Here is a 27,612-nt window from a genome sequence, read left to right on the forward strand (position 1 = left end):
ATGTCAAAAAGTATGAATTTCGGTCAAGGATAAAGTACCTTTATTTCTCTCAATATCGAAAATTCTGGTGATAAAAAGTTGTTTGGAATTAAAAACTAAGATCAAATATGCAATTCAATGCTTCTAATTGGAAAAAACATTTTCTCAAATTTATTAAATTAAAATCATCGTTTTTAATTATTACAAATATGATAACTCGTTTATTATTCATTTTATGAAAAAAAGTTATTCTTCATAAAAAGCTTTGCATGGTCTAAAATCTAAGACACAACCATGATATATCAACTTTTATTAATTTTATACGATGTGTGTCAAAAAATATGAAATTTGCTCAAGATTATAGTACCTTTATATTTCACAATATTTCAATTAGAAGGATGTTATTGCATATTGAAACATAGTTTTTAATTCTAAACAACTTTTTTAATAACCGTTTTCAATATTGTGAAAAATAAAGGTACTTTACTCTTGAGTGAAATTCATACTTTTGACATACCTCGTATAAAATTAGTAAAATGTGATATCTGATGGTTGCATCTTCGGCCTTAGGAGATACAGAGCTTTTTATAAAGAATACCTTTTTTTCGTAAAAGTAATAATAAAAGAGTTATCGTATGTGTAATAAATAAAAACGAAGTTAGTATCAATAAATTTGATAAAAAATTTGGAAAATATTTATATCCAATTAGAAGCATGTGATTGTATATTTGATCTTAGTTTATATTTCCAAACAACTTTTCATAATAAGAATTTTCGATATTGAGAGAAATAAAGGTACTTTACTCTTGAACAAAGTTCATATTTTTTGACATACCTCGTATAATATTGACACAATTTGATATCTGATGATTGAATCTTAGGTTTTAGAGCATGCAGAACTTTTTATAAAGAATAACTTTTTTTCGTAAAATCCATAACAAAAAAGTTTCCCATATGTTTCCAACTTAAGTAGACACGCTGTATATACACATTCGTTTCACCTAATGTTTTGACTTAATTTGCTTGAAAATGAATCGTGACGCATGGGAAAAGTTATAGTGGACGAACAATAAGATGTATTGTCAGAGAAATAGCAAATAATCCCAAAAAAGTGCACCAAAATTGAGAGATGAGGTGGAAAGACAGTTTGGAAAAAGATGTAACCCTGAAACAATTAGACGGATATTACAAAATAATAGTCGACATAGCTGAACTGCAAGAAATAAATATATCAGCCAAAGAAATAAGCAACAAGGAGTTTTGTTTTCTTTATTAATTTTAGCTGATATATATTTCTTATCGACGTAGCTTAACTGCATATATTTCTTATCGACATAGCTGAACTGCAAGAAATAAATATATCAGCCAAAGAAATAAGCAACAAGGAGTTTTGTTTTCTTTATTAATTTTAGCTGATATCAAAATCATACACAAAATAATTAAAGGATTATTGTTATTTAAGTATGGTATATCTGAAACTGAAACCCAAAACATAGCTTATGCTATTTTAGAGGACTTATAGTTAGTAACTTACTTTCAGTATATAATTTTTTTCTAATATTGAGTCACTGACAAAAGCTACAGTTTTATTGAGTAGCGACTGTATCATTTCAGAATTGAGACTGTGAGTCACTGTAGGTGCAGTGCAGTACAATAATTTTGCTTATACAAATTATCAGTAATAAATATTTATTTACATCAAAATAAAAATTCCATCACATAATTATGTCTAACAGCTGATTGTCACTCTGACCAATACGAACACAGATATCACGTGGGTAGTTCTAACCAATAAAATCGTGGAATTCATAGCGGTATTTAACGGCTCGTGTTTAACAAGGTTAATAGATTAGGGCGTAGGTTGTCTCATAACTGTAGACCAATCAAAGGCTGGCTTTTTAAAGGCGGGAATACGTCATCCGTACGACAATTTTAAAATTGCCATAAGAGTCAATGCTAATAAAAGGTTAAAAAACTTAGGTTTTGCAATATATTTTGAGATTTTCTTGGGTATAGGTATATTAAGTGGTTCTTATATTGGTAATTATATCAATTTTTCCCTTAAAAATCAATAGTCTGCTAACAAAAAACTAGAATTCATTTAACACTTATTATGTGTGTTTTAAATGGAGAAAACAATTTAATTAGCACAAAAATCCAAAAAAATAGAAGAAAAAGTTTAAAATCAAAAATACTAATATGTAGGTACTTACTCATTATGTTTTTCGTGGAATGTGCAGCACTTTTATCATTTTTGGTGGTATGCAACAACAAAAGAACAAATAATATAAATAATTTATTATTAGGTTAAAATATAAAAAAGACATAACATAATATTAACATATTCAGACACGAGGAAATGTTTGCTACCTATTTTCTTATGTTTAGAGGCCCATTTATCTTGTAACATTTTATTATCCATTATTGTTTGATAATGTTAAGGTATTTGGGAAATGTCCAAAAGCATTATTTTGTTTCCATCTGGTTCAGGAATTTTGGAGTTGCTTTTACATATAGCTATGCTACAAATGTTACCACCACTCATCTAAAAAATGTTTTATTATTATAACATACAAAACTACATATTATTATGTGTAATATTATAATTTTTAAACTAACTTTACACGGTTACGAAAACACACTTCACAAGTCATTACTGCCTTTGTATAGGACCCAAATAAGTAATTATAGTAATATTGTCCTTATATGCTTAAAAACTCAACAAATATTAAACAAATAAACGATATTACAAGAAAATTCCACAAAAATATACGGAAATATAACCACAAACAACTGTCAAACTTGACTTTGTCGTACGAGTGACGTAGGCATTCCCCTCCCTCTCGCTTCCGCCCACATAGTTATGAGATAACCTAACCCACGAACCTAACCCCTATCTATGAACCTTGCGTGTTTAACGCATAGAGTTATATATTAGCATAGAGAGAGTGTCATTCAGAGCTAAGTGACGACACCATCTTTTTTATTTGGATTAGTGCTGTTTCACTCTTACGCATAATAAAGCTGCTACAGTTGTTCTCCTCTTCCGTGCCTATATTCACACTGAATGTCATCATAGATTTTCGATACAATGTGTTAGAAAGAGATGCAGCAAACCAGGCCATGAGATCTTGTCGTCAGGAAGCGCGGAAGGTAGGCTCCCTCTATGTTAATATGTACCTCTATGGTTTAACGCTGGTTCAAGGATTTTTAACCTCACATTTTTGTCATTGTCAAGGGAAAGTGTTGGGAACTATCGAATGATTTGAACTATCGAATAATTACTAAATGAATGAATTTAACTATCGAATGAATTCATTCGAATAAATCTATTCGTTACTAATTTAATTGAGCGCATGCGCAGCCGCCATTTTGAAACAGTAGTTTCCTACTATTTTGATCTAGCAATATAAAATAAAATTTATATTCTAACGTTTTGATCCACAATGGAGATAGAGAGGTTAGGCATATCATTTTTTATTCCAATTAATGATGTCAATCAATTTATTTAATCATTACTAATTTAATGATTTAGTATGTCCCTCTACAGGACTTTTTATCATGTGACGAGCTCATGCACAGCCACCATGTTGAATTACAGTTTCCTACTGTGTTGATCAATATTAATGATGCGTTAGGGATTATAACGGCATTATTACATTGTTATAACTTGTATAACTGTATTTATACTTGATTTTCATTACTTGCCAAAATATTTATTAATTAACAACAATATTATTATCGTGTATAAACAATAAAATACATCATTTAATATTTTAAGGATAAAAATGACAAATGCATCTACCAATTTCTATGATTTAATACAAATAAAGAAGAATAATAAATAACCACACAAATAAACTTTCAAGTAGAAATTTAAATACATAGGATCAAGTATATTACTTAACATACAAGACTATAAAATATACAACACTTAAAGACCAAAAAAACTTATGAAAGTCAAGCTTTATTTATTTTTTAGATTGGGCATAAGTAATATAACCAAGTATTCAATTCTTTTATTAGATTATTTAATCGCTGTGTCTAGGTACACGCTAACGTGTACGCAAATAAAAAAGTTAGGTACACGCGAATTAAAATTCATCAAGCCAGTGACGTCATTATTTAGCGTGCCCAATGACTTTATATTTTGGTACACGCTATTTTGATATGTTTAGTGTTTGTTGTTTGTTTGATAGAAAATATTTTTATTAAGGGAAGTGGAAGGGAAGCAAAACTATTCAGATGTTTTAAACTTAATTGTAATAAAACAATATGTATATATGTATATAAAAGTATATATTCAGGTTAGCAAAATAAATATTAGTTAACATGATATATAAAAAATACTGCTAAAATAATTTTTATACGTAAGTTTATATTGGTGTTTATTTTTCCTGTGGTGTTTATTTTTATTTATACAGAGAGTTGAACTTGTTACGATTTTAATAGAAAATTGGTTATAACTTTGTAAATACCCTGTATAACATAATAAACCATTATATTTTGGTGATATGGATATGAAAGTTAAGAAGATTTCGAACATAAAATAAAATATAGGGTGTTCCATTTAAAAAACATAAGTTTGGTCTGTCACTATATTATCGAACGCCCTGTAACATTTTAACTAATTTTAGTAATTTTGTAATATGAAGCTTAAAGTTTGCTAAAATTTTTGTTACTAACTTTTATTGCTATCTATTACTCTAGCGGATCTACTGAGTTTTAACACACTAATCAATCGCCCCGTATATTTTATCTTATTACTTCTGCTACCGTTAATCACGCATTTTTGTCTTTTATCTTTTTCATACTGTTTTAGAATGTTGTTAAACTCATTAAAAGAACTAAATAATTGTCCACACTCCATAGTTAATTAAAAAACACTAAACAAGTAAAAAATAAGGAAACTCTTTATAAATCAATATTAAACTGTAAACATAAACGCGATTAGACAAATTCTAACCACACTCTGGAGACTCGCGATACTTACAGATACTTAATACCACAGCATACACGCGGCTCAAATTAGCGTGTACCAAAAAGCCCAGTCATAGTACACGCTAAATAATGACGTCACTGACTTAATGACGTTTAAGCGTGTACCTAACTTTTTTATTTGCGTACACGTTAGCGTGTACCTAGACACAGCGTTATTTAATAGGTACCTATAAAGGCATTTTAAATATTTTACAAAAAAGAACAAATTTATTTATTTTCTACTTTATATAAACTTTTATAATCAATATTAAATTAAATTTAATTCCTTTGGTATTTTTTTATTCCTTTTTTCATCTACCTCTGTAACAGGTTTTCATTTCAACTATAAAAAATTCATTCATATGAGTTTACTAAAAGTATTCATGCTACTTAAAATAATATTCGACTGAAACCATGCGTCCATTACTAAAACTATTCACATAAAACATTCGACTAAAAACATTCGTCCATTACTAAAACTATTCACTTAAAACATTCGACTAAAAACAATCGTCCATCCATTACTAAAACCAAAACTATTCACTGTATTCACTTAAAACATTCGACTAAAAACATTCGTCCATTACTAAAACTATTCACTTAAAACATTCGACTAAAAACATTCGTCCATTACTAAAACTATTCACTTAAAACTATGGAGACCTACACACGTACACACTCTTACAGGTCTCCATACTTAAAACATTCGAATAAAAACATTCGTCCATTAAAAACTATTCATTCTACTAAAAACATTCGAATATAAAATAGACGCATGCGTATTAAAAAAAAAGTAATGAATGATTTTTCAACCATCGAATAATTCGAATAGTTCAGTAACTATCGAATTATTCGATAGTTTTATTCGATAGTTCCCAACACTAGAAATCATAATCATAATATTTACACCTTAAAAATGAACCTCATTGAAAATTTAACTAATAATAAGATTTTCTGGAAATGATAAATATTATAGAAGAAAGTAGAAGACAGAATCAGTGTAGGGCTAGAGAAAATCATTTTGAAAAATGGAATGATAATGATTTCGTGCAAATATTTTGGAATGCTGGAAATGCTTAATGCTTGGCAAATAAAATGCTGTTCAGTTCACTATTTGCATAAAACTATTGTTCATAGAATAAAAAAATCGAACAGCTAGCAGAACGAAAACAAGTGGCAAATGCAAATTTGTTATTTGCATTATTTCAAGAACCAATAAGCTGTATCTTCTAAGAACATGGTTTTTATTGCCTTAAATTAAGGTTTTGTGCAGTGAAGTGCTCCTTTTTGCAACTTGTGGATGATTTTGAAGCAAATGTAGAAAATGATTTTGTTAATTTATTAAATTAAATGTACATAACTTATTAATAAATCTAAAATTAATTATATTTGCACCATGCTGTAGGTAAAGTCCATTCGCTAAACTCAGACACAACTGGCTAGTGATTTTAGCAAGTAATTTTGCCAATTTGATAAAATTTTGCAAAAAAAAAACAAAAAAATTACCTACTAAAATCATTAGCCAGTTGTGTCTAGAGTTTAGAGAACCGACTCATGATTACAAACTAATTTACATTCTAAAATTATTTAACCCTTAACTGGTGACCATGCGTCTCACACACTCTGCATGTTTATTAACGCGTCTGCGTTTCTCGCCACAAATACGTAGCAACCTGTAATTCGGTGTACCTTCCTAGCTTTTAGAGCCTTCGAATGTGTTAATGAGGGGTACCTCGCTTGTCCCGTTTTCGAAATATTTACGTCTCGGAGTCTACTAGACGCAAGGTCACCATTAGTGTTATTTTAATATGGAGAGTTTTCGTAAAGCTGTAAGAGTATTAGACGATGATTTCGAAGAAGTATGCACAAAATGGTATAATGAGGCGAACAGTGACATTACTGATGATGATGTGGAAGAAGAATATTATATAGAAAGTGATGAAATTTGTATAAATTGTACCGGGGTAGAATAGATTTTTAACGTTTTTTTGTGATTTGCAGGTTTTGTGCAGAATTGCAATTATGTTGTTTTTAACAATTTTTTATATAAGATGGACCTATTGTTAAACATACATATATTATATGTGTTTGTATATGTTTAATTTTTTTTGGAATGACTTTAAAAATTTTGTGTTATAAAACATGTTACTATTTTTGCTGTTTTTGTTATAAGTCCTACAGCTTGATTTTTTTCTTTTTGGCTAAATAAAAATGACATTACAATATTGTTTTATTATTAAAAACTGTTTTATTGCATTTTTTAAGGGCCAGCTTGACAAAAATAGCTTTTTTTAGCCAGGAGTCTGCTAGACTCATGGTCACCATTTATGTAATTAAAAATAAGGTCACCAGTTAAGGGTTAAATACCTTACCTACATCCCTAGAATAAGGCAAATATTAACATTTTTGAGTGAATTTGAAATCACAGCTGTAAACAGTTAAATATTTATGAGAAGAGAGTGTGAAGATTGAATTAGTATCTTCGTTGGTGATAGTGGTTACGGAGTCGAGAAAAACCTAATAACACCCTTACAAAATCTTTCATCACAAGCTGAAATTTTATTTAATGAGGCACAATGAGAGTGCAGAATATATAGACACAATTGAATGGGTCTACCGAATAACAATTGTTAAGTGCCATGTGATTCGTTTTTAAGAAATCGAACAAAAACTGTTAAAATTGGAATAATGGTAAATTTATACATTTAAGGGTTAGTTATTAATACAGTTTGTAACTAACTGTACTGTATTACTAATCCTTTTTTTAATGGCATGGACTGCGTGTCAATCAGCCAGTCAAAACATGACTAATTAAGAAGAGTATACATTTAAAGACCGTAAAGTTCATATAATAACAATAACGAAGAAAAGTTAGTTCAGTTGAGATGTAATTTAAACAGATGGTACTAAGCCGAAGTAATTAATTACTAATCCTTAAAATGTATAAATTCAGGTACCCTTATTATAATTTTAACAGTTTTTGTTGGATTTCTTAAAAACGAATCACATGGCACTTGTTATTCGGCAGACCCATTCAATTGTAATTGAAACATCAATGTTACACAATATTACAATGCTTTTAACAACCCTTTGCCCATACTACATGAAGAAGAGGAAGTAGCAATGGCATTAGCCAAAAATTTAGAAAATTTAACAGTCTAGAGAATCATGAGAAGTACAATTTGTCAAACGTAGGAAGAGGTTGTAAAAGTCAAAAGACAATAAACACATTGCAATAAAATCCTAATAATACTTATAATACCTATCCAAATGGTCTGTTCACAAATTTAATGTAGGAACTTGATTAAACTAAATGATAAAAACTACCTATTAAACTAATAACAGTAATAAAAGAATTATATTGACAAAAACCAAATAATAATACATAAATGGCGGGAAAATTTATGTCGAGAATTGAGGGGAATTGCTTTGAATACGCATGCCTTTACGTGGCCAACCTTACCAAAATTTGTATGAACCTCGGCTTAACTGAACTTGGCATTGAACAACCCGAATGAAGTTAAACCGACGGTCAAATATTGAACCCGGTTCAACTAAGCCATCGCTTAAGCCACCAATGTACAATCGGGCCTTATTGACTTACACCGATTGGCTTCTGAGGCATTGATTTGTTAATAGATACCTTTCACTTTTCTAAATAAAAAAATTAGTTACAGATATGACAAACATCTAGCTAGAAGATGGAATCTTGCGTTCTTAAAAGAAAAAAGCTAGTTCCAGAAGTAAGCTACCAATAATAAACTGGAGAATGTATTACAAGAAAGAACAACGCTAATACTCAACATAGCTCAATTGCTTCAGATAGAAAAAGAGGAGGAATGGGTACAACACAAGCGTGCCAGAGAAAATGAAAGGGCAGAAGAGAGACACAAAATTCATTGATTTATTAAATTTAAAAATTAAATTATACAAAGGAAAATTAAATAAAAAATTAAAAAATGATACATGTATATTAATGATCTTTCTATTTCCCCATAAAGCTTGTTACTGACCAGAAGATATAGGGGAGACTGTTGTACCTAGAGCCACTTTTTTTAAATTTTCGTCTAGAAAAAAAATGGACATGTTTTTCAGGGATTTTACGTATTTGGTAAATTCTATACATATTTGTGCAATATAGAAACAGATTAGATAAAAAAAATACAAAAAAATAAAGTGCATATTTAAACAAAAATGACAGCCTTACATGGCGGCCCAAGGTACACGAGGTCATGTACCTTGAGACAAGCCTCCTGTACCTTGGGCCGCCAGTAAAACAAGAGAACAAAACTGAAAGTTGTAACGGTTTGAGTTGGCTCCATATTTTCCATTTCACGATCGGTTACATAGGAGCCCAAAAAATCTTGATCTGAAAATTTTTCGCTGTCTAAGGGATATATTCCAGAAGCTCTAAAGCCGCTAATAATATTGCTGGGGGTGAAAGCTCGAGGATAAGCTTTTCCAATGACTTCGGCCACTGAGCAGATATCAAAGGTTTTTCGACCATTACTAAACAACCAAGATTCACCTCCTTGACTATAAAAGGTTTTGAGGGGCCCATATACTGTCAAATCAAGTGGTTGAAGTTTGTTCGAAGTGTGAGGAGGAAAGGTAATCATTACAATTCCCGCATTGGATGCTTTTTCTACTGCTTCGATAGACAGGTGAGATTCGTGATTATCTAAAAATAATATCACTCGTTCGTCCTTTGAACACTTGACATGCTGGGTGAAGTGGTCCAGAAATTTCAGAAACAACTGATTATTTGACCACCCTGAGGCCGTTGCAGCTCCGACGGTTCCTGGAGGAGCCCCAAAAATTATTCTATCTTTAAAAAACACCCTAGAAAAAATCAACATAGGTGGGATGTAGTTTCCTGTAGCACTTATCGCTGCTATCATAGTCACGAGGCTTCCTCTCTCGGCCGATGTAGAACTACCAAGTTGTTTAATTCCTTTCGGAGCAATTATTTTTGACTGCGATTGAACAGTGCTTACACCGGTCTTATCTAAGTTCAAATTTCTGTTAAGAGGAATTACTCTAAATCGACTGTGGACGGTTTTGATGTTGTCAAATTTTTTTTGACATTGACCCTGTTGAAACTTATTGACCTACTGAGACTTGTTGCTTCGGGTTTTCGAATTGACAATACGTCCTTATGTCTTTTCAAATGCCTCTCATCCACTCTTCACCGGCAATTTTTTCTGTGTGCCAAGAATCTGGAAATTTCTTATTATTGGCGACAGCATATTTGTAAGCTAGCTGTCTTACGCCTTTCTTAGATAAACCGTACTGCATTAAAGTAATCTTTTTTATATACTAAGCTTATCTCAACTAAGCAAGTTTCCTCCATGTCAGTAAACACTTGGCGTACAACATAATTTACAGAATAGTGATATTCTCCTCCTTCCGGTTCTTGAAATTTTCTCGCCTCTCTAGCAAGTGTAGCAAGGCTAATCTTAAAAACTTTGGAAGCCTGTCTACAGCTAATACATTTTGTTGGATTCTCATGGAATATAGACTCCAAAGCCCCCTTTAACGATTCAGGATTAATCGTTTCTCGCTTTTTTTCCAGTCTTGCTACGTGGCATAATGAGAGGTTATATCCTGCAAGTAAAAAAACGAAATAAATACCTAGCTATAATTTAAATTTTAAAAAACATTAATGTCCGACTGGTGTATTATTTAATAAATAATGACATGATTTGACGGGAGTTAAAAACGCAAGTTTTACCAAACTATTTAATTATCTATACGAAAACCAAAGGCTCGTGTACCTTCGGCCATGGCTCATGTACCTTGGGCCATGGCTCAAGGTACAGGATGTGTTTCTGGCCCAAGATACAAGAGGGTACACTTTTTTAGAAAAACAAATTTCTAACTTAGAGGTTATGTTTAAAACAAACAACAACAATAAATAAATACTTACCAGTAACCTGTTGATATAACTATACACTTGAATTATTAAAAACATAATCTTGTATCACAATACTGGCACTCAAATTTTTCAAAAATATTTACTTTTAAGTCTCAAAACTAACTTCTGTTGCGCAAAACCTCAGTTTGCCGCGGATTTACACCAGACTAAAATTTTGACGTAGCGGTAACCATAAGCAAATGATTTAGTTCGTTCTGGTGTTAGTAGATGAAGACACTGGTTTTAAATTTGAAGTGGCCCAATGTACAACGGCCTAAAGGTACAACAGTCTCCCCTACTATAATAGATATATATATATATATATATATATATATATATATATATATATATATATATATATATATAGTATATCTCATATCGGTCACTCTAGTAACCCAACAAACATTTTAAGTTGATTTAACGTTTCATCAGCTAATTTTAGAAGCTTGCATGTTGAACAAAGGTAGTCGATTAATTTGTTTATGCATCTGTTCAGTTTCTAAACAGGCGAAAAAGGAGAAGATAATCAGCTTAAAGCTGAATAAAGTAGCATTTATAAGCGCTTCTTCAACTTTTATATGGCTATTCATATTGCTACTGTACCACTTCTGCAAAATGAAGAAATACTTATTCAGTTTCTAAACAGCTTTACTTTCAGCCTTTGTTCAGCTGCTTTTGACCAATTTTCACGTGTTATATAATTTGTTTCCTTGCTGAAAAGTAGCTTTTGCAGATATTATACAGTCTATTTTTCAACTCTTCTTCAGCTTTTTATAAATAAAACAAAAATGTTTTTTTTTTATATATTTATTACGATTTATTATCGACATTAGCTTTCTTTTAACTTCAATTTCACACTTATTTTATTATTTTATTTAAAATCGTAATACTTACTTTTTTTATTTTATAGTGTCTTCTGTGCGATTTGAACCTGCTACCTTTCGATCCATATATCACTGCCTATCCCACTGAGCTAATCTGGCACTTACCAAAAATTTGTATTTTATTGTATAAATGAAAAGCTTTGGAAGCTGAACAACAGCTGAAATAAATTTGAAGAAGCGCTGTTTATTTGTCGAACAAAAGCTGAAAATAATTATCGGAATTTTAGTTGAATAACTTCTGAATACTTGCTACAAAAGTAAACAACGCCACATTCACTAAATTTTAGCTGAATTGAGATTGATTATTAGCAGAACAAAACACTCCTGGGATTTACCGCGAAAATACTGTCTTGTCTGTAAACGGAGATCAAAATTTATTTGTTTTTCCTATTTTTATAGTGATTTTTGCGTAAGTTTTAAGTCAAAATGAATAATTGTAATCCAGGTAAGTACGTTGTTTATTATTTATTCTTTAAGTATATAAAGTGTTTGTAAAAATGGATATTAATAATTATCAATATTATACATTTAAAAAAACATTTATACATTTAAACAAAAATTATGAGAATAAATGTAGCACTTGATAACATTCCCCCTTTTCTTAATTTCTGGCTGTAAACTTGTCTTTTTTGTATCATTGCTCAATATTAAACTTCTTTCGCCAATTCTATTAACAATTTGATGCAAACTGTTATATATTTCCTTGGCGCAATAATTTTTTTAGTTGAAATAATGTATTCTCAAAATGGTACGTAGATATTGTAAAAAGTTGTCCAAATCTATTAACATCATCAACCACATGTTCTAAGTTATAAATGTTGCTTGTAATAAGTTGTACGCCATAAATAATCTTAAAATCATCTATATATTTTTCAAACATTAATTGGGCAACCGAACGATTTTCAGCATACATGTCAGAAGAACATATTCTAACAGCAACAAAAAGAAGTAAAAAATGTTTATAAACGTCAGTGTTCAACACATCTTTTAAAATAACAATTCCAATATAAATAAGAAAATTGCGCCATTCTACTCCTTTCCAGTATGCCAGGCAATCTAATCCTCTTGTGGAACGATGAATTTCAGATGGAAGTTTCACAGATATTAAATGTTTGGAGATCCTCTCAATATCACGAGCACATAGCTTACTTGAGAAACCCATAGAACCATCTTTCCATCCTGTTAGACAACGCTTCATCACACCTAGCTCTAAAAGATGTAGTTCATCTGCTACTATAAAATCCTGCACCATGTCAACTTCGGAAATTTTCAAAATTGGTGACTCTTGCCCTTTATGGTGCTTACCATAATGTTTACTTCTGAATTTTGCATCAGTTCTAAGAGGACATTTTATATCAGGAAATACAACAGTTCGAGAAAGATAAGAATATTCGCCTTCAGTAGTGCATTTAAGGCATCCATTAATCCCATTGAAATTGACTACACCTGTAAAATAAACTAGTCAATTTAAGCAATAATTAAAAAAAAACAGATACCTTTAATAAATGCCCGTGCAGGTGAATCGCAGATAAAGCATCTAATTTTTATGTGAATCATATGCCCATTAACACAGAGTCCATTTGATTGCAGCCGCTTAACATCCTCAACAAAAGGCTCCAAAAATTCCTTTATATCTAGAGGCTTGTTATTTCCATGGAAAATGCCAACAATCATAGGTTGTATATCAGGCATTTCATATATGCTACATAAAATTGGCCAAAACTGACGTTTGGAACTTTTTTTTATATTGGCAACCCATCTATATTTACATTGAGCTGTATTAACATGTCTTTTGACAAGTTTTTAAAAGTGTTCGTTAGACAAACGTCAAGACCTTGATGCCAATAATATTCTCCACCCTGTATAACTTTACAACTTTTTTTCGTATTTTGTGGCGTTTTTAATAATGTTCTAGCATCGATAAATAAACTAGAATCATACTGTCTCTTGATTATTTGTAGGAGATCTTTTAGAGCTGCATGTGTAATATTATGTCGGATTGCCCAATTTCCTAATTCGGTACTTAAACAAGGCAATAATTGCGTTTCAGTATCTTCTGTTTTAAAAATGTCTTCATCAATAAACTGGTCACCATCATCTGATGTTTCACTGGTTTTCATTAGATTATCGTCAAGATCACTTGATGTGCTAGAAATACACTCCTGTTCTTTAGAACCTATGTAACAAATTATTTTTTATTTAAAATATACTCACAAAATTAAAACAAAATTACCTGATCCTGATGCTGTGTCGTTAGCTTTTGAATGAGAAGAAACACTACTTGGTGCATATAGATTTTTTAAAAACTCTTCATAATTTGAACGGTTTACCTTTAATTTTCGGTAATAATGGCCAGATTTTTTTATTTTTTTAAATTTTGAATTGATTTTTTATCCATATTTTTTAAATATTAAGTAAAGCACAGTGTATATCTTTTATCTAAATAATTAAAATTATATAGCAAATATAAGCAACGGTATAATACTTAATAATCATCAGCTGCAGAAGCCATTTTTCATCGAACTTAAGTATACACCTTTTGCAACGAATATGAACGATTTAATTAAATTAAGCTCCTTTTCAGCTTTATATCAGCTTTTATAAAGTTGCTGATTAAAAGTACTTACAAAAGTTCTGGACAAGCACTATTTCAGCCCAGAATATAACTGAATAGAGAAGGTTGAATAATGTATTATGAACTGACTTAAATAGCGCTTCCCCAGCCTCTTGTTCAGTTTTTTTTACATTATTGATCAAAAGTAGACAAAAATTCTGCAGCAGCGCTAGTTCAGCTTAGCATTCAGCTGAAAAAGAAATGCTGAATACTATAATACAAAGTGCCTTAAATAGCGCTTCTCGAGTCTAATATTCAGCTTAAGTCAATTGGCTGCAAAAGGGCTTACAAATAATCTGAAGCAGTGTTTGTTCGACATATTAAACAGCAAAATAGCTTAAACAGCCTTTGTCACTTTTATGCGACTACTAATCAGCTGCAGTACTCAGTATTTAGCTTGACCAGCTATTATATGTTTGTTGGGAATGAGTGAGCCTGCACACACGGAACCATATTATACATTATAGTTCCGTGTATGCAGCCTCACTCATTACTCTAGTGAGTGATATGAGCTATATTATAGTATAGCTCCCCGTGCACGACAAGCTTAACACAAAAAAATTTATAAGGTTATCAAACATCTTAACTTCAGTAAATTCAATAATTTAACTTATTCCTGGTATGTATACACTTACCAGGTACTACCTTTTTGCTAGTACTATACTAGCAACAAATAATTTTTGAATTAAATTAATTGACGCAAAAAGAATAATGTGAATGTATGTAATTTATTTAAGCCAAAATACATTGTACGGCTGTCAGTAAATAGAAAAAAATGTTTATTTCACAAATAAACATTTCTTTTTGCTTAAATTAAATCACAAACAGCCTCCCACATACCTCTTGGCAGTTGGAACATTTAATTTAAGCGAAAAGCAATGTTTATTTGCCAAATAAACATTTTTTCTATTTTCTGACGGCGATAGAGTGTATTTTGAGTTAAATAAATTGCATACATTCTTCTTTTTTCATCAATTAATTTAATTCAAAAATTATTATTTTGGCCACCCTGTATAAATAATGATATTCATGTTTATATTACTGTATAGAGAATTGAATACCCTTTCAAATGAGGTGCCACACGACCCCTATAAACCGGGAGATATTAACAGAAGTTCAACCACGATTTTCTAAGTCCTGCCCTTTGCAATACTGGAAGGTTAGAGAAGGTACTTACAATTTGTGAAAAAATCCACGGGTTTCCTGTGACATTTTTCTGTGAAAATTAGATTTTCCATGAATAAAAAAATTGGGAGTTGCGATGAATTCTTAAGTCCTGCCATATCCATAGAATAACAGGATACTATCTATTTTATGAAGAAAATTTTTTGGACAGGACGGTCGCAAAAGTACTTAGGGAGTATACATATATACAAATATGTAATGAAAATAATGAAATTTTCATGATTTTCTAAGTCCTGCCAACTTAATAAATTAATTATATTTATTTCAAAATGACCAAAAAAAATATTGGCATGACGTCACCTAATGTTTAACTGCACTTGTTTCTTGGAAAATTTTGTATAAAATTTTCACTCTGGTTCCGTGATTTTCTAAGTCATAAAATAAATATTGTTACAAAATAAATAATTTCAGTATACATTATGCAAAATGGCAGGATGTTTAGTTACACCTTTTTTACTATATATAGTTAAAAAATTTGTAAGATAATTCGTGGAAAATTACACGATTTTCTAAGTCATGCCATTTCGCACATATCTCAAGAAGGTTAATATAAATCTATTTTCAAAGAGGCAGGATGGTTGTATAGTTATTTCGTATAAAAAAATTAAATTATCTGTCTGTAAAATTATTTCAGGGTGTTATACGCTGTGAGCTCGTACGTAGAGGGGATATTTACAAATTGGCGAGCGCCAGTAGTGGCAAGTCTGTAAACGTTTACCGGAAATTTGACATAAATGTCAAAGTGATTAATTTAAAATTAAAATTAAAAACATTAATTATAAAAAATATTAGTTGGTTAAAGCTGTGGTATATATTTTTACCTTAAATATACTTACGTTTTAAATGCTGAATTTAAGTTTTTTTAATGTTCCGTAATATGTAATTATAAATTAATCTGCGCCATCTACACGATAATTGTGAAAGTATCCGAAGTAAGAAATTTATATTTTATCAATAGAACGTCAAAATGATTAGCAAAATCTTTAAAAAATCGATTACAATTTAATTACTTTTTTGCGTTGTAAATATTAAGCGATAACAATTAAATAATAAATTTAAAAATTACCAGTGAAAGTTGAATTAGTAATCCGCCAGGAGCGACACCAGCGAAGCTCAGGGCGAATACGCTGTGAGCTTCGCTGGTGTCGCTCCTAGCGGTTACTAATTCAACTTTTACTGGTAATTTTTAAATTTATTATTTAATTATTATCGCTTAATATTTACAACGCAAAAAAGTAATTAAATTGTAATCGATTTTTTTAAGATTTTTCTAATCATTTTGACGTTCTATTGATAAAATATCAATTTCTTACTTCGGATACTTTGACAATAATCGTGTAGATGGCGCTAAGATTATAATAGATTATTTATAATTAGATATTACGGAACATTAAAAAAACTTAAATTCAGTATTTAAAACGTAAGTATATTTAAGGTAAAAATATATACCACAGCTTTGACCAACTAATATTGTTTATAATTAATGTTTTTAATTTTAATTTTAAATTAATCACTTTGACATTTATGTCAAATTTCCGGTAAACGTTTACAAACTTGTCACTACTGGCGTTCGCGAATTTGTAAATATCCCCTCTACGTACGAGCTCACAGCGTATACAAACATATTCATATCACCACATTTTTCTTGAGTCATACCATGTCGAGTATGCTTAAAAAACACTAATCTAAAACCGTTTACAACTTTACAAATGTCATCAGACCATCTGGTTGGCGGACGACCTCTACTTCGATATGCTTCGTCTAGAAGAAGCATATCGATGTCTTGTAATTAGTTTCTTTAAAATAGCTGCAGAACGCTTTTATTTGGAAAAACGAAAACTGGTACACTTATTTATCTTCCAGAGGTCAATTGTCAAATGTCAATTATCAATTGTCAATTTTTAGTACCAGTAGTAGTTTTCTTTAAACCAGGACCCACAATAAAACAATGTAGATGTTTGAATACTCAGTCTATAAAATTATTTAAATTTGGGAAGATGATTACTTAGTTCGTTTGCAACCAAATACGTACTATGATTATGATGTTGGGCAGTAATAAAAAGTTGCCGCAAGAGTAACAACCTCGTCATCATTACTTTCCATTGTTGGCTATACAAATTTTCATTTTGTTTCTTTGATTAGTATATAATATGAAACGGTTTCGTCCTTCACAATTCATTTTGTTTCATGTTTTACGTTTTATGTTTTACTTCACGTTTCTTTGATCTGCGGCCTCCCTTAGAAAGTAATAAAGGTTTGCCATGACAGCAACGACCTCGTCATAACTTTCCATTGTCGACTATACAAATTTTATTTTTGTTTCTTCGATTAGTATATCACATGAAATCAAATGTTTTTTCACAATTTATTTGTTTCTTATTTCAAGTTTCATGTTTGACGTCTCATCTTTCACGTTTTATGTTATTTTAATCTGCCTTAGGAAGCATTTTCAGATTAGTTGAATTGTGTTAAATTGCCGTAAAATTATTAAATTTATTAATTGCCTTTATTGCAATTATTAATTGCCTTAAAATCAATTTGTTGTTGCATAGCAATTTTATCCCGCCTTCTTACTTGTTCGAACACAAAATACACACGCATGTAACAGGCGCTGAGTTGCCGCACTCAACTCGTTTTCCTAATATTGTAGGATTGTAGATATTATCCTGATATTGTTTCCTATATTTGATAGCAAAATTTACTAACACTAACAACACCAGAATAACGATTTTTAAATACAGCATCTATCTACTTGCAACTTTTTGCATTGTGTTCAGGATAACATCAGGAAAAGGTGTATAATATAAAAATGGGTAGAAATTGCATTTTAGTGCATAACATGCATCCAAAAGTGCATAAACCTGTCAAAATCGGTGTATGAAGGGCAAAATTTTGTTATTTTTGAGGTTTATGGAGTTACGAATACGCAAGCAGAACCGACCTCTGAATCACCTAGTGCCCAGAGTTGCTGCTAAGGCACGCCATCTGGAGTTTCGTGGGATATCGGCAATAAATTAAAAAAAAAAAACAGAATATTCGATGGTTTTTGGGATGGCCGAACACGAATATGACATTACAACCGACCCTCGGAGCACCTGGTGCAAAGGGTGACTGATCTCGAATTTAAGAGAGTTTTTGGAGGTCGATTCTGATGGCGTATTCATGTTCAGCAACCACAAAACTCTTCGAGAAATCTACTTGCATCACTTTAGTGTCTGAAAGCCTCGAAATTTAAGAATACGGCGTGTATATCAGTCACCCCGGGCACTAGGTAAAGATCTGTTCTAATGTGACATTCTTGTTCAGAAACACCAAAAACCACCTGAGTAATCTGTCTGTATCAATTTACTGCCGAAATTAATATATAAATATGGTATAGAAAATGCTTAGCAAATAAAAAGGTACCATAAAATATCATTTTATTATAATACTAAAATACAGGGTGTCCCATTTAAGAAAACTCAAAAAATACTCATTCCGAGTTTCAAGTTTCAACCAACCCCGTATACTAAAATTAAACATTTTGGTATACTATTAATAACTGACAATAGTAGACTATATTAAAAATCGTTTAAACATAAATTAATAGAAGTTTGGATATCAAATCACTAACAATATGTATAGGGTGTGAATGTTCCTACAAAATAAAAAAAAAAACGTAATTATATTTTAAACTACCTCGTATAATATTTCAAAACACTATATTTTATTAAAGAGAACACCGAGTAGAATCCAAAAATGTAAAAATATACAGGGTATTCCATTTAAAAAAACATAAATTTTTGTCACCCTGTGAAAACGGGTAGCCCTGTATATTAGAAAATACTGTTAAATTATAGTCCTATCTGTGGCACATGTTTTACCTAAATAACTTTTTTCGTATATCTTACGACAAACGAGTAATTGGACTAGCCCACACTAATGCCCCACCCTGTATACAAAATAACCATAAAACCATCCTGCCTCTTTGTATATAGACTTATATTAAGATTCTTGAAACATGTGCAAAATGGCATGACTTAGAAAATCGTTGACTTTTTCACGAATTTTCTTACAAATCTAGGACTCCTGCCGTCTTACAAGAACTGTTTAACCTTCCTGCCGAGTACCGAAAAGGTATTGATTGTATTTGAGTATTATAACTTTTTAAAGGCAGGACTTAGAAAATCACGGAATCAGGGTGAGAATTTTCCGCAGAATTTTCCAAGGGACAAGTATACTTAAACATTAGGAGACGTCATGCCAATATTTTTTTGATCATTTTGAAATAAATATGTTTAGTTTATTAAGTTGGCAGGACTTAGAAAATCATGAAAATTTCATTATTTTCATTACATATTTGTATATATGTATACTCCCTAAGTACTTTTGCGACCGTCCTGCCCAAAAAATTTTCTTCATAAAATTGATAGTATCCTGTCTATCTACGGATATGGCAGGACTTAGAAATTCATCGCAAAACCCTATTTTTATTTTTTGGGAAAATCTAATTTTTACAGGAAAATGTCACAGGAAATTTGTGGATGTTTCCACAGATTGTAATTACATCGTCTACCCTTCCAGTACTGCAAAAGGCAGGACTTAGAAAATCGTGGCTGAACTTCTGTATAATATCTCCCAGTCTACTATTCCCATTTAAAAAAATCATCGATTACGTCACCACGCTCAGATGGATAACGTCACTAGTATGAAATAGATGGCAAAAAATTGTAATTTGAAAATAAAAATCGACCTATTTCGAGATTTTTCTCTAAAATCGTCCATTTTAGAGAAAATGAATTTAATCCATAATTTAGATCCTCTCTGTATGTGAACTTATATTATTTTATACCTCTATTTCTAATGTAATTAATTATCGAGTTAGAAAAAATACATTTGATTCACTTTAAGGAAAAAGATATTAAAAAAGTGTTAGGATGTAGTAATTCAATGGATTATTCAATAAATATGGACATTATAGACAAAATATTTTTAGAACGTGTAATGACATATTTTTAAATCTGCCGCGTTTAGGATTCCGATCATGATTAAAAATTTGGCAACATCGCGGAATGGGTTGTAACATTTATCCCTACCTGGGGCCTGATTCTAATTAGGCATTCCAAATCACGTGATATAATATGGCTGCTGGATGGCGAAACTGTCATCCATAGGCGTATCCCAAGGTCCCTATACCATAGGTTGTATGGTAACTTTGACATTGACAAATGAAATATTGTCATCGTGACGTCACGCAGACGATCAATTTTACGAATTGTTTGTAAACATAATAGGATACGTGGTTTGGAGGCTATATTTTGTTATTAAATATCGTTAGTGTTTTAATTTGTTGTTATATCTTGAGATATAATGTATCTATAGATATCATTAAGTGTTTTTAGTATAATAACTTAAACCCAAAACTCTTTTACAAGTGTTAAGATACATTTTAAGGACAACATAAAGTTTAGGGCAACGGCCAGGCAACAGCATGAATTTTGTGAACAGTGTTGCCATATCTGTTTATAATTTAGACATGAATTTAGACCTTGTTTAAAATGCTTTTTTTTAGATGTTTATTTCATAGGTTAGTTTATTCATTTAAGTTAGTTTCTTCTTATTACTATTTAGTATTTTAGATATTTTATTAGTTAGAATTTACAGTCTACAGTTTAAGTTAGTTTCTTTTAATTACTATTTAGTATTTTAGATATTTTATTAGTTACAGTTTAGAAATCTTCACATTGTTTAATGTTTCTATTAACTATTGCCACTATTGATTTTTATATAATTTTAATGTTTTTATTATAATATATTTTCTGATTTATATCTAATATTTGTTTTCGATTTTTAAATTATATATTAGGTCTGTTCCTTTGTTTTTTAGTGTTACACTTTTGAGTGTAAGTGTACGAAATTCTATGGACATTTGAGTGTAAAATGACAGCGGATGTGACAGCGGCTCATGACAGCGGACAGTATTAAACGAAAATTATCGGTGTGCCAATCAAGCAAAGGGACAAGGAACTTCCGAATATGGCCTAACTGGGGGCACATAACATAACCTAATCCTAATATTTACATTTGTAAAGAATATCCTGTTTCTTTTTATTGTCGATTGTGCAGCGAAATTGTGTGCAGCAAATCAAATATAAAGTAGTTTATCGCCTACAGAACTGAATTAGTCCATAGCAGTTATCAGTTTTTCTTTCTTGGGAAGCTTATACATGTAACTTGTATTGTTGTAAATTGTGGGAGTAGGGCAGACAGGGAAAAGTCTTATTTTGTACTGTTCCCAAGGCTCCCCATGCAATACATTTAAATGAATTATCCAAACAAGGCCGGGGACAATGGATAAAAGCCACAAGAAGAACAGATATAAGGGAACTAAAATTAAAATATGAAAAGTAAACATTTTATAAGTGGTAAGTTTAATGTAATTCAATTAATAAGGATTTTAAATGTCTACAATAATAATAAAGATGTGATAATTCAAGCTTAATTATTAGGAATGCCAGCCATGTTTCACTTCCATGAAGCAGAGAAGGGAGGTATATAATATACTGTCCCTTTTGTCTTCTCACTAATTTCTCTTTTGCTAATGAAACCTGTAGTGAGGGAGTGATATAATCGTGATGTTTTAGCAATTGTGTTGTTCATTTTTTTTGCATTTTTTGTCTATTATAGTTTATAAATATTCAAAATCATTCATATGTTCTACTAAATTTCCGTCTAGGTTTATATGGATTTCTCTCAGTGTCTTGGAAATAAGTAAAGTTTTAGTCTTTGCTAATTTTATTTTCATTCCTTTGTCTGCAAGTTCTCTCGTCTATAAATTTAGGTTGCTTTGTAAAGATTTCTCTGAACTTGGTATCAATGCAATGTCATCTGCAGATACACATTTACTCAGAGTTATACTTTTTAATCAATAGTAACCTAAATCTAATTTTCGGGACTCTACTGCATTTTTTTTATTGGTTCATTCATATATATAATATAATGAATAGCAGTGGGCTTAAAACTCCACCTTGCCTTACTCCTTGTGTATTAGCAAATTTGTTTGATTCACAGTTTAATGCTCGCACAATGTTCCAGTACATAAATTTTACTTGCATCAATTAGTTCTCCTCCAACATCGAACAGTTCAAGCCCTTTCCAAATGTGATGTATGGGTACCTTGTCAAAGGCTTTTTCCATTGTCTTATAGTAAAGATATGATCTTGGACACTGTGCCCGGTCAGAAACCTTTTTGTGCATCGTCTAGTTCAGCGGTTCTCAATCTTTTTGAGTCAAGTACCACCAAATACTTTTTATTATTTTTGGTACCACCTAACTAAAATACCTATCTAGCCAGATGATCTAATTTACTATAATTGTGCCAATAGTGGTGCTGATTTTGGCTGTTTTGAGTTTTGTGTACCACCTCAAATAATGAAATGTACCACCAGTGGTACATGTACCACAGATTGAGAACCGCTGGTCTAGTTGATGTTCCACTTTCTTTCTCAGTCTCATCTCCAGTGTTCATTCATAAATCTTAGCCAGTACACTTAGCATGAAAATACCTCGATAATTTGAACATTACTTTTTTACCTCCCTTCTTTACCAGAAGAGCCATTACTGCTGTTGCCCAATCTTCTGGGATGCGTTTCTGTTTCCAAATTGTTATCAGTAATTTGTGTAAGTAGTGTAATGCAGATTCCCCCATATATTTCAACAATCGTGTTTTGATATTATCTATTCCTGCCACTACCATTTTTCATTTTTGCAATGGCTTCCGTTAATTCTTCCATTGTTATTTCATTACTCAACTCTTTGGAATATTTACTCCATCTATTAACTATATCTTGTGGTTGGGTAAGTGTTTCTCCATTTTATTTTTTTTTTATTTGCACGACAGTACTACCTGATTTACCTCTCATTTTTTCAGACCTTAATAGAACAATTTTTGGTTTGTCCTACTACTGTCTTGCTCCATCTTTTCTCCAAATCTCTCCCACTGTTCCCATTTAGCTTTTTTAACTTTTTCTTTCACAAGCTTCCTTGCTTATTAACTGTTATTTTCTAGATAAGCTCTCCATGGTACTTTCTTTTCTTTCACAGCTATTTTTATCTCTTCGCTCCACCAACTAGTCCTTTTTTTTTGACTACTTTTATTCAATAAAAATATTAAAATACTCTTGTGATAGTGAAGAGACAGTTTATGTTTCCTTTCGATCCAGAGGCGATACACAATCTCCAGACAGTTGTTTCTGCCTTACGGCGTCCCCAGTGGAGCTGCCTGCACACCTCTGAATCAAAACGAAATCAAATTGTCTATTTAAGTGGAATTTCAAAAATAGTTATCTACTATTAGGATGCTTCAGCGATATCTCTTAAAGAAAAGAGAAAAGTCCCAGATACAAAATTCACTATTAAAATAGTAAATAATTATTTAAATCTGAAACTTTTCTTATTGGAACCCCTTTCTGGTACATCCTTAATCTCTTTTTGACTTTTACAATTTCGGACTTTGAATTATCTTTCTGATCTTTTTTCTAGATTAATGAAAGCAGAATGTAACTGTATACTGCAGAGTCCTTTTCCCTTTCTTTATTCATCATCTCTTGTCTTATAAATTGTAAAAGTCAGAGATTAAGGATGTTACCAGAAAGAAGTTCCAATAAGAAAAGTGTCAGATATAAATAATTATTTACTATTTTTATTTTAATAGTGAATTTTATATCTGGGACTTTTCTTTATTCTTGTGATACTTTCCACATTTTTATGATTTTTTTATGGTACACAATGTAGAATTTTTATTTATGTCTTTGTTTTAGGAACAACCACCAGATATTTAAAAGGTATAAAAAGAAGAAACTGCTGGAATTTCAAAACAAATGTGTTTGACTAGTAAAGATTTGGATAAATAACAGGAGTTACTTTGGGCTATAGCTACGTGCAGATTTATTTCCTTGTGGCTTCCTATGTTAATTCTTATTAATTATACACTTAAATATGTTTTTAGTCTCAGGAAGATTTTATATTTGATTATTTTTGAATAAACATTATTATTATTATTACCTTAATTTCCATTAAATAAATTAACTGTAATCAATAAAGTAATCGTTTAATTGTTAATAAATTATCAAGTATGATTCCCAAATATTTTATTTGTTTGACACCTTCTATGGGCTGATTGTGAGATTATAGTTAAGGTACCAAGGGTATTATAAGGATAATAACACTTGAGGTCAATGGTGTATATACCGAGGGCCTTTGGCCTGAGGGATATAAGTTGACTGAAAGCGATATTATCGTTAATACCCGTGGTGCCTTCAACATTTAATGTCCAACTAAATTATTTTTTATAGGCAAAAAATTGAAGGAATTTTGAATTAATTAGTTTTCAAATAAGTACATTTACCAGCAATAGTTGTAACGTAATTGTGGTAACCATAGTTTTACTTGGGTTGTTATTTGTCAACTTGACAGTATTTAACTAGTTATTTAAATTTAATACCCTAGGGCGTAATTTTTCAAAATAATGCCCTAGAGCCTAGGGCATTATATCAGACTTAACTGACTTCGAAATCATGTCATTATTTATCAAACTTACTTCAAAATCATGTCATTATTTGTCAAATAATATACGAGTCAGACATTAATATTATTACAGTAGAACCTCGATTATCTGTCAGGGCACCGGACCAAGGGTATGACGGATAATCGAAAAGACGGTTAACAGAACATTAAAAAAAAATAAAAATTCATAGTACAACTCTCAAATTTCATTTGTATGGTTTGTTTGACAATATAAGAGGGATTTGTGTTCATACAATCGAATCAATTTAAAATATTCTGAAATTTGTGTTTGTTTTACTGCTGCTTCATATTTTGCGACGGCTGAATTTCTTAATCGGCATAAGGCATAAGATCATGCAATCTACTTTATTGGCTTCTTCTTGTTGAGAATACCACTCGATGAATTATTGCATATGCGATGCAGCTTCTCTAGATTATTTACGCAAATCTTTGTCAGTTACAATAGGTTCATCAATATAGCTACAGTCAAGCTTCCTTGTGTCCAAGCATCAATATAGCTACTGTGTCAGCTTCCGAATAGGTTTGGTCCGCCTTTGTTGCCATTTCAATGAGTTCTTTATCTGTCAGCAATGGATAGCCGTTTGTGTCCTCATCACAAATCAAATTACCTTTTTTTTTATTTTTTTGCATTTAAATGATTGCTAATGTATAACTCAATACAACTTCTGTATGTACCCTGACGGTTAACAGAGGTGATGGTTAATGGAGAGACGGATAATCGAGGTTCCACTGTACATGATTTCAAAGTAAGTTATATTATAATGCCCTAGGGCGTTATTTTTCAATATTTATTTTGAAAAATAATGCCCTAGCTAGGGTATTAAATTCAAATAACTAGTTAAATACTGTCGAGTTGACACAATTACGTTACAACTGTTGCTGGTAAATGTACTTATTTAAAAACTAATTAATTCAAAATTCCTTAAATTTTTTTGCCTATAAAGAATAATTTAGTAAGACATTAAATGTTGAAGGCACCACGGGTATTAAAGATAATATCGCTTTCAGTGAATGTTTATCCCTTTAGACCCTTTTAACCCTTAAGATTGCTATCTAAAAAAAATACCAAGAAACTTTACAGAATCAACGATACTGATCTGACTGTAATTAACACATTCACAGACACACTTTAGATGTAGACACATCTTATGGAGTAAGTGGCTTCATATGCAGTTGTGTCTGTGAATGTGTTAAGAGGTAAAGATTGACGAGCTCCTGTATAGGATAATGCTACTGTTTTATGTTAAAAAAAGGTAAATTAGAATCGGACCAGGTTTTTATCGTGAGTAGATCAGAAGGTATAGTAGCAATATTTGAGTTGCTCCAAGTAATACTGGTATCATCAGCAAAAAGAAAATTTTTTCCATCAATTTTTAAACTAGGGATGTCATTAATAAACGTAAGGAAAAGTAGACGACCTGATACTGAACCTTGTGGTTTGTAGAGGACCCCACATACAATATTTTGGAGACTAGAGTCTGTATTATTTGCTCTAACCAGTTGTTTCCAACTATCCAAGTAAGATTGAAACCAATTCAAAGAAATTCTTCGAATTCCATAGAAATTTAGTTATTTTTATCAAAATTTCATGATTTACACAATCAAAAGCTTTGGCATAGTCACAAAAAACAGTGGCAGTGTGAAGATTATTGCTCAGTGCTTGATAAACCTCATGTAGTACAGAAAACATGGCATCAGCAGTACATTTATTATTTAAAAAGCCGAACTTTTGTAATAAAATGTTGTTTTCAACAAGAAAGGACATAAGTCATGCTTTTATGAGTCTCTCAATAATTTTGGAGTACCGGTAGTAATGCAATAGGTATATACTTGCAGGAATTAGATTTTTCACCACCCTTATGAAGAGGAATAATGATAGCTGTCTTTAGGTACTCTGGAAATTTACCTTTCTCAAAAGAATCATTAATTGGCGAGATGAGGACACAAGGATCTACAGATCGAGCGAGTCTCGTAAATTGCACAGCTTCGAGCCACGCTTCACGCAACCATATTTGCGTACTTGTGTTTTGGGTTGTGTGGTCATGCTCTGGTCGATTGGAGTTATAATTTACCAAATTTAAATATAGTCGTTTCTACTGATTCATAATATGTATACTATAATATAATATATTGAAGTTTTTAAATATTGCTAATATTATTAAAGTTTTTAACATTGTATTTTAATATACTTTGTTTTATTAATAATAATATTACCTAAGTATTGCACCTTGTTCAAAAAAAGTTCAAGATAAATACCGCGGTTTTTTCATATGAAAATGCAAAGAAAAAATATACAATTTGCAGAGTATGTAAATGCTTGTTTTTTGATAAAACAATACAAATTGTATGTAGGTAGGTAGAGTAGCAAAGCATTGAGTAGTTATAGCAAAAGTAGCTACGCCATCTGAGAGACAATAAGGATGAAATTAGTTTTATATTTTCTTTTCTCATGGAGCATGCATGATGGAGAGTTTTTTAAAATACGTAAC

At 31.1% G+C, this 27,612-nt stretch overlaps 1 protein-coding gene and 2 long non-coding RNA genes across 3 annotated transcripts; 1 reads left to right on the forward strand and 2 right to left on the reverse strand.

Moving 5' to 3' along the window:
* Positions 1-2,262: 2,262 nt before the first annotated feature.
* Positions 2,263-2,848, reverse strand: LOC126882155 (uncharacterized). Its single transcript, XR_007697181.1, has 2 exons — positions 2,599-2,848; positions 2,263-2,524 (listed from the first exon to the last, which is right to left on the reverse strand). It is a non-coding gene; the product is annotated as an uncharacterized LOC126882155 (long non-coding RNA).
* Positions 2,849-12,451: 9,603 nt separating this feature from the next.
* Positions 12,452-13,887, reverse strand: LOC126882596 (uncharacterized). The gene is made up of 2 exons (XM_050647569.1): positions 13,257-13,887; positions 12,452-13,206 (listed from the first exon to the last, which is right to left on the reverse strand). Exons 1-2 carry the CDS (start codon positions 13,450-13,452, stop codon positions 12,452-12,454), a joined length of 951 nt encoding a protein of 316 aa, XP_050503526.1. The 5' UTR covers positions 13,453-13,887.
* Positions 13,888-20,801: 6,914 nt separating this feature from the next.
* LOC126882146 (uncharacterized) lies at positions 20,802-24,675 on the forward strand. The gene is made up of 2 exons (XR_007697170.1): positions 20,802-21,963; positions 24,358-24,675. It is a non-coding gene; the product is annotated as an uncharacterized LOC126882146 (long non-coding RNA).
* Positions 24,676-27,612: the final 2,937 nt, after the last annotated feature.

The sequence above is a fragment of the Diabrotica virgifera genome, chromosome 3 (assembly GCF_917563875.1).
Source record: "Diabrotica virgifera virgifera chromosome 3, PGI_DIABVI_V3a".
Lineage (NCBI taxonomy): Eukaryota > Metazoa > Arthropoda > Insecta > Coleoptera > Chrysomelidae > Diabrotica > Diabrotica virgifera.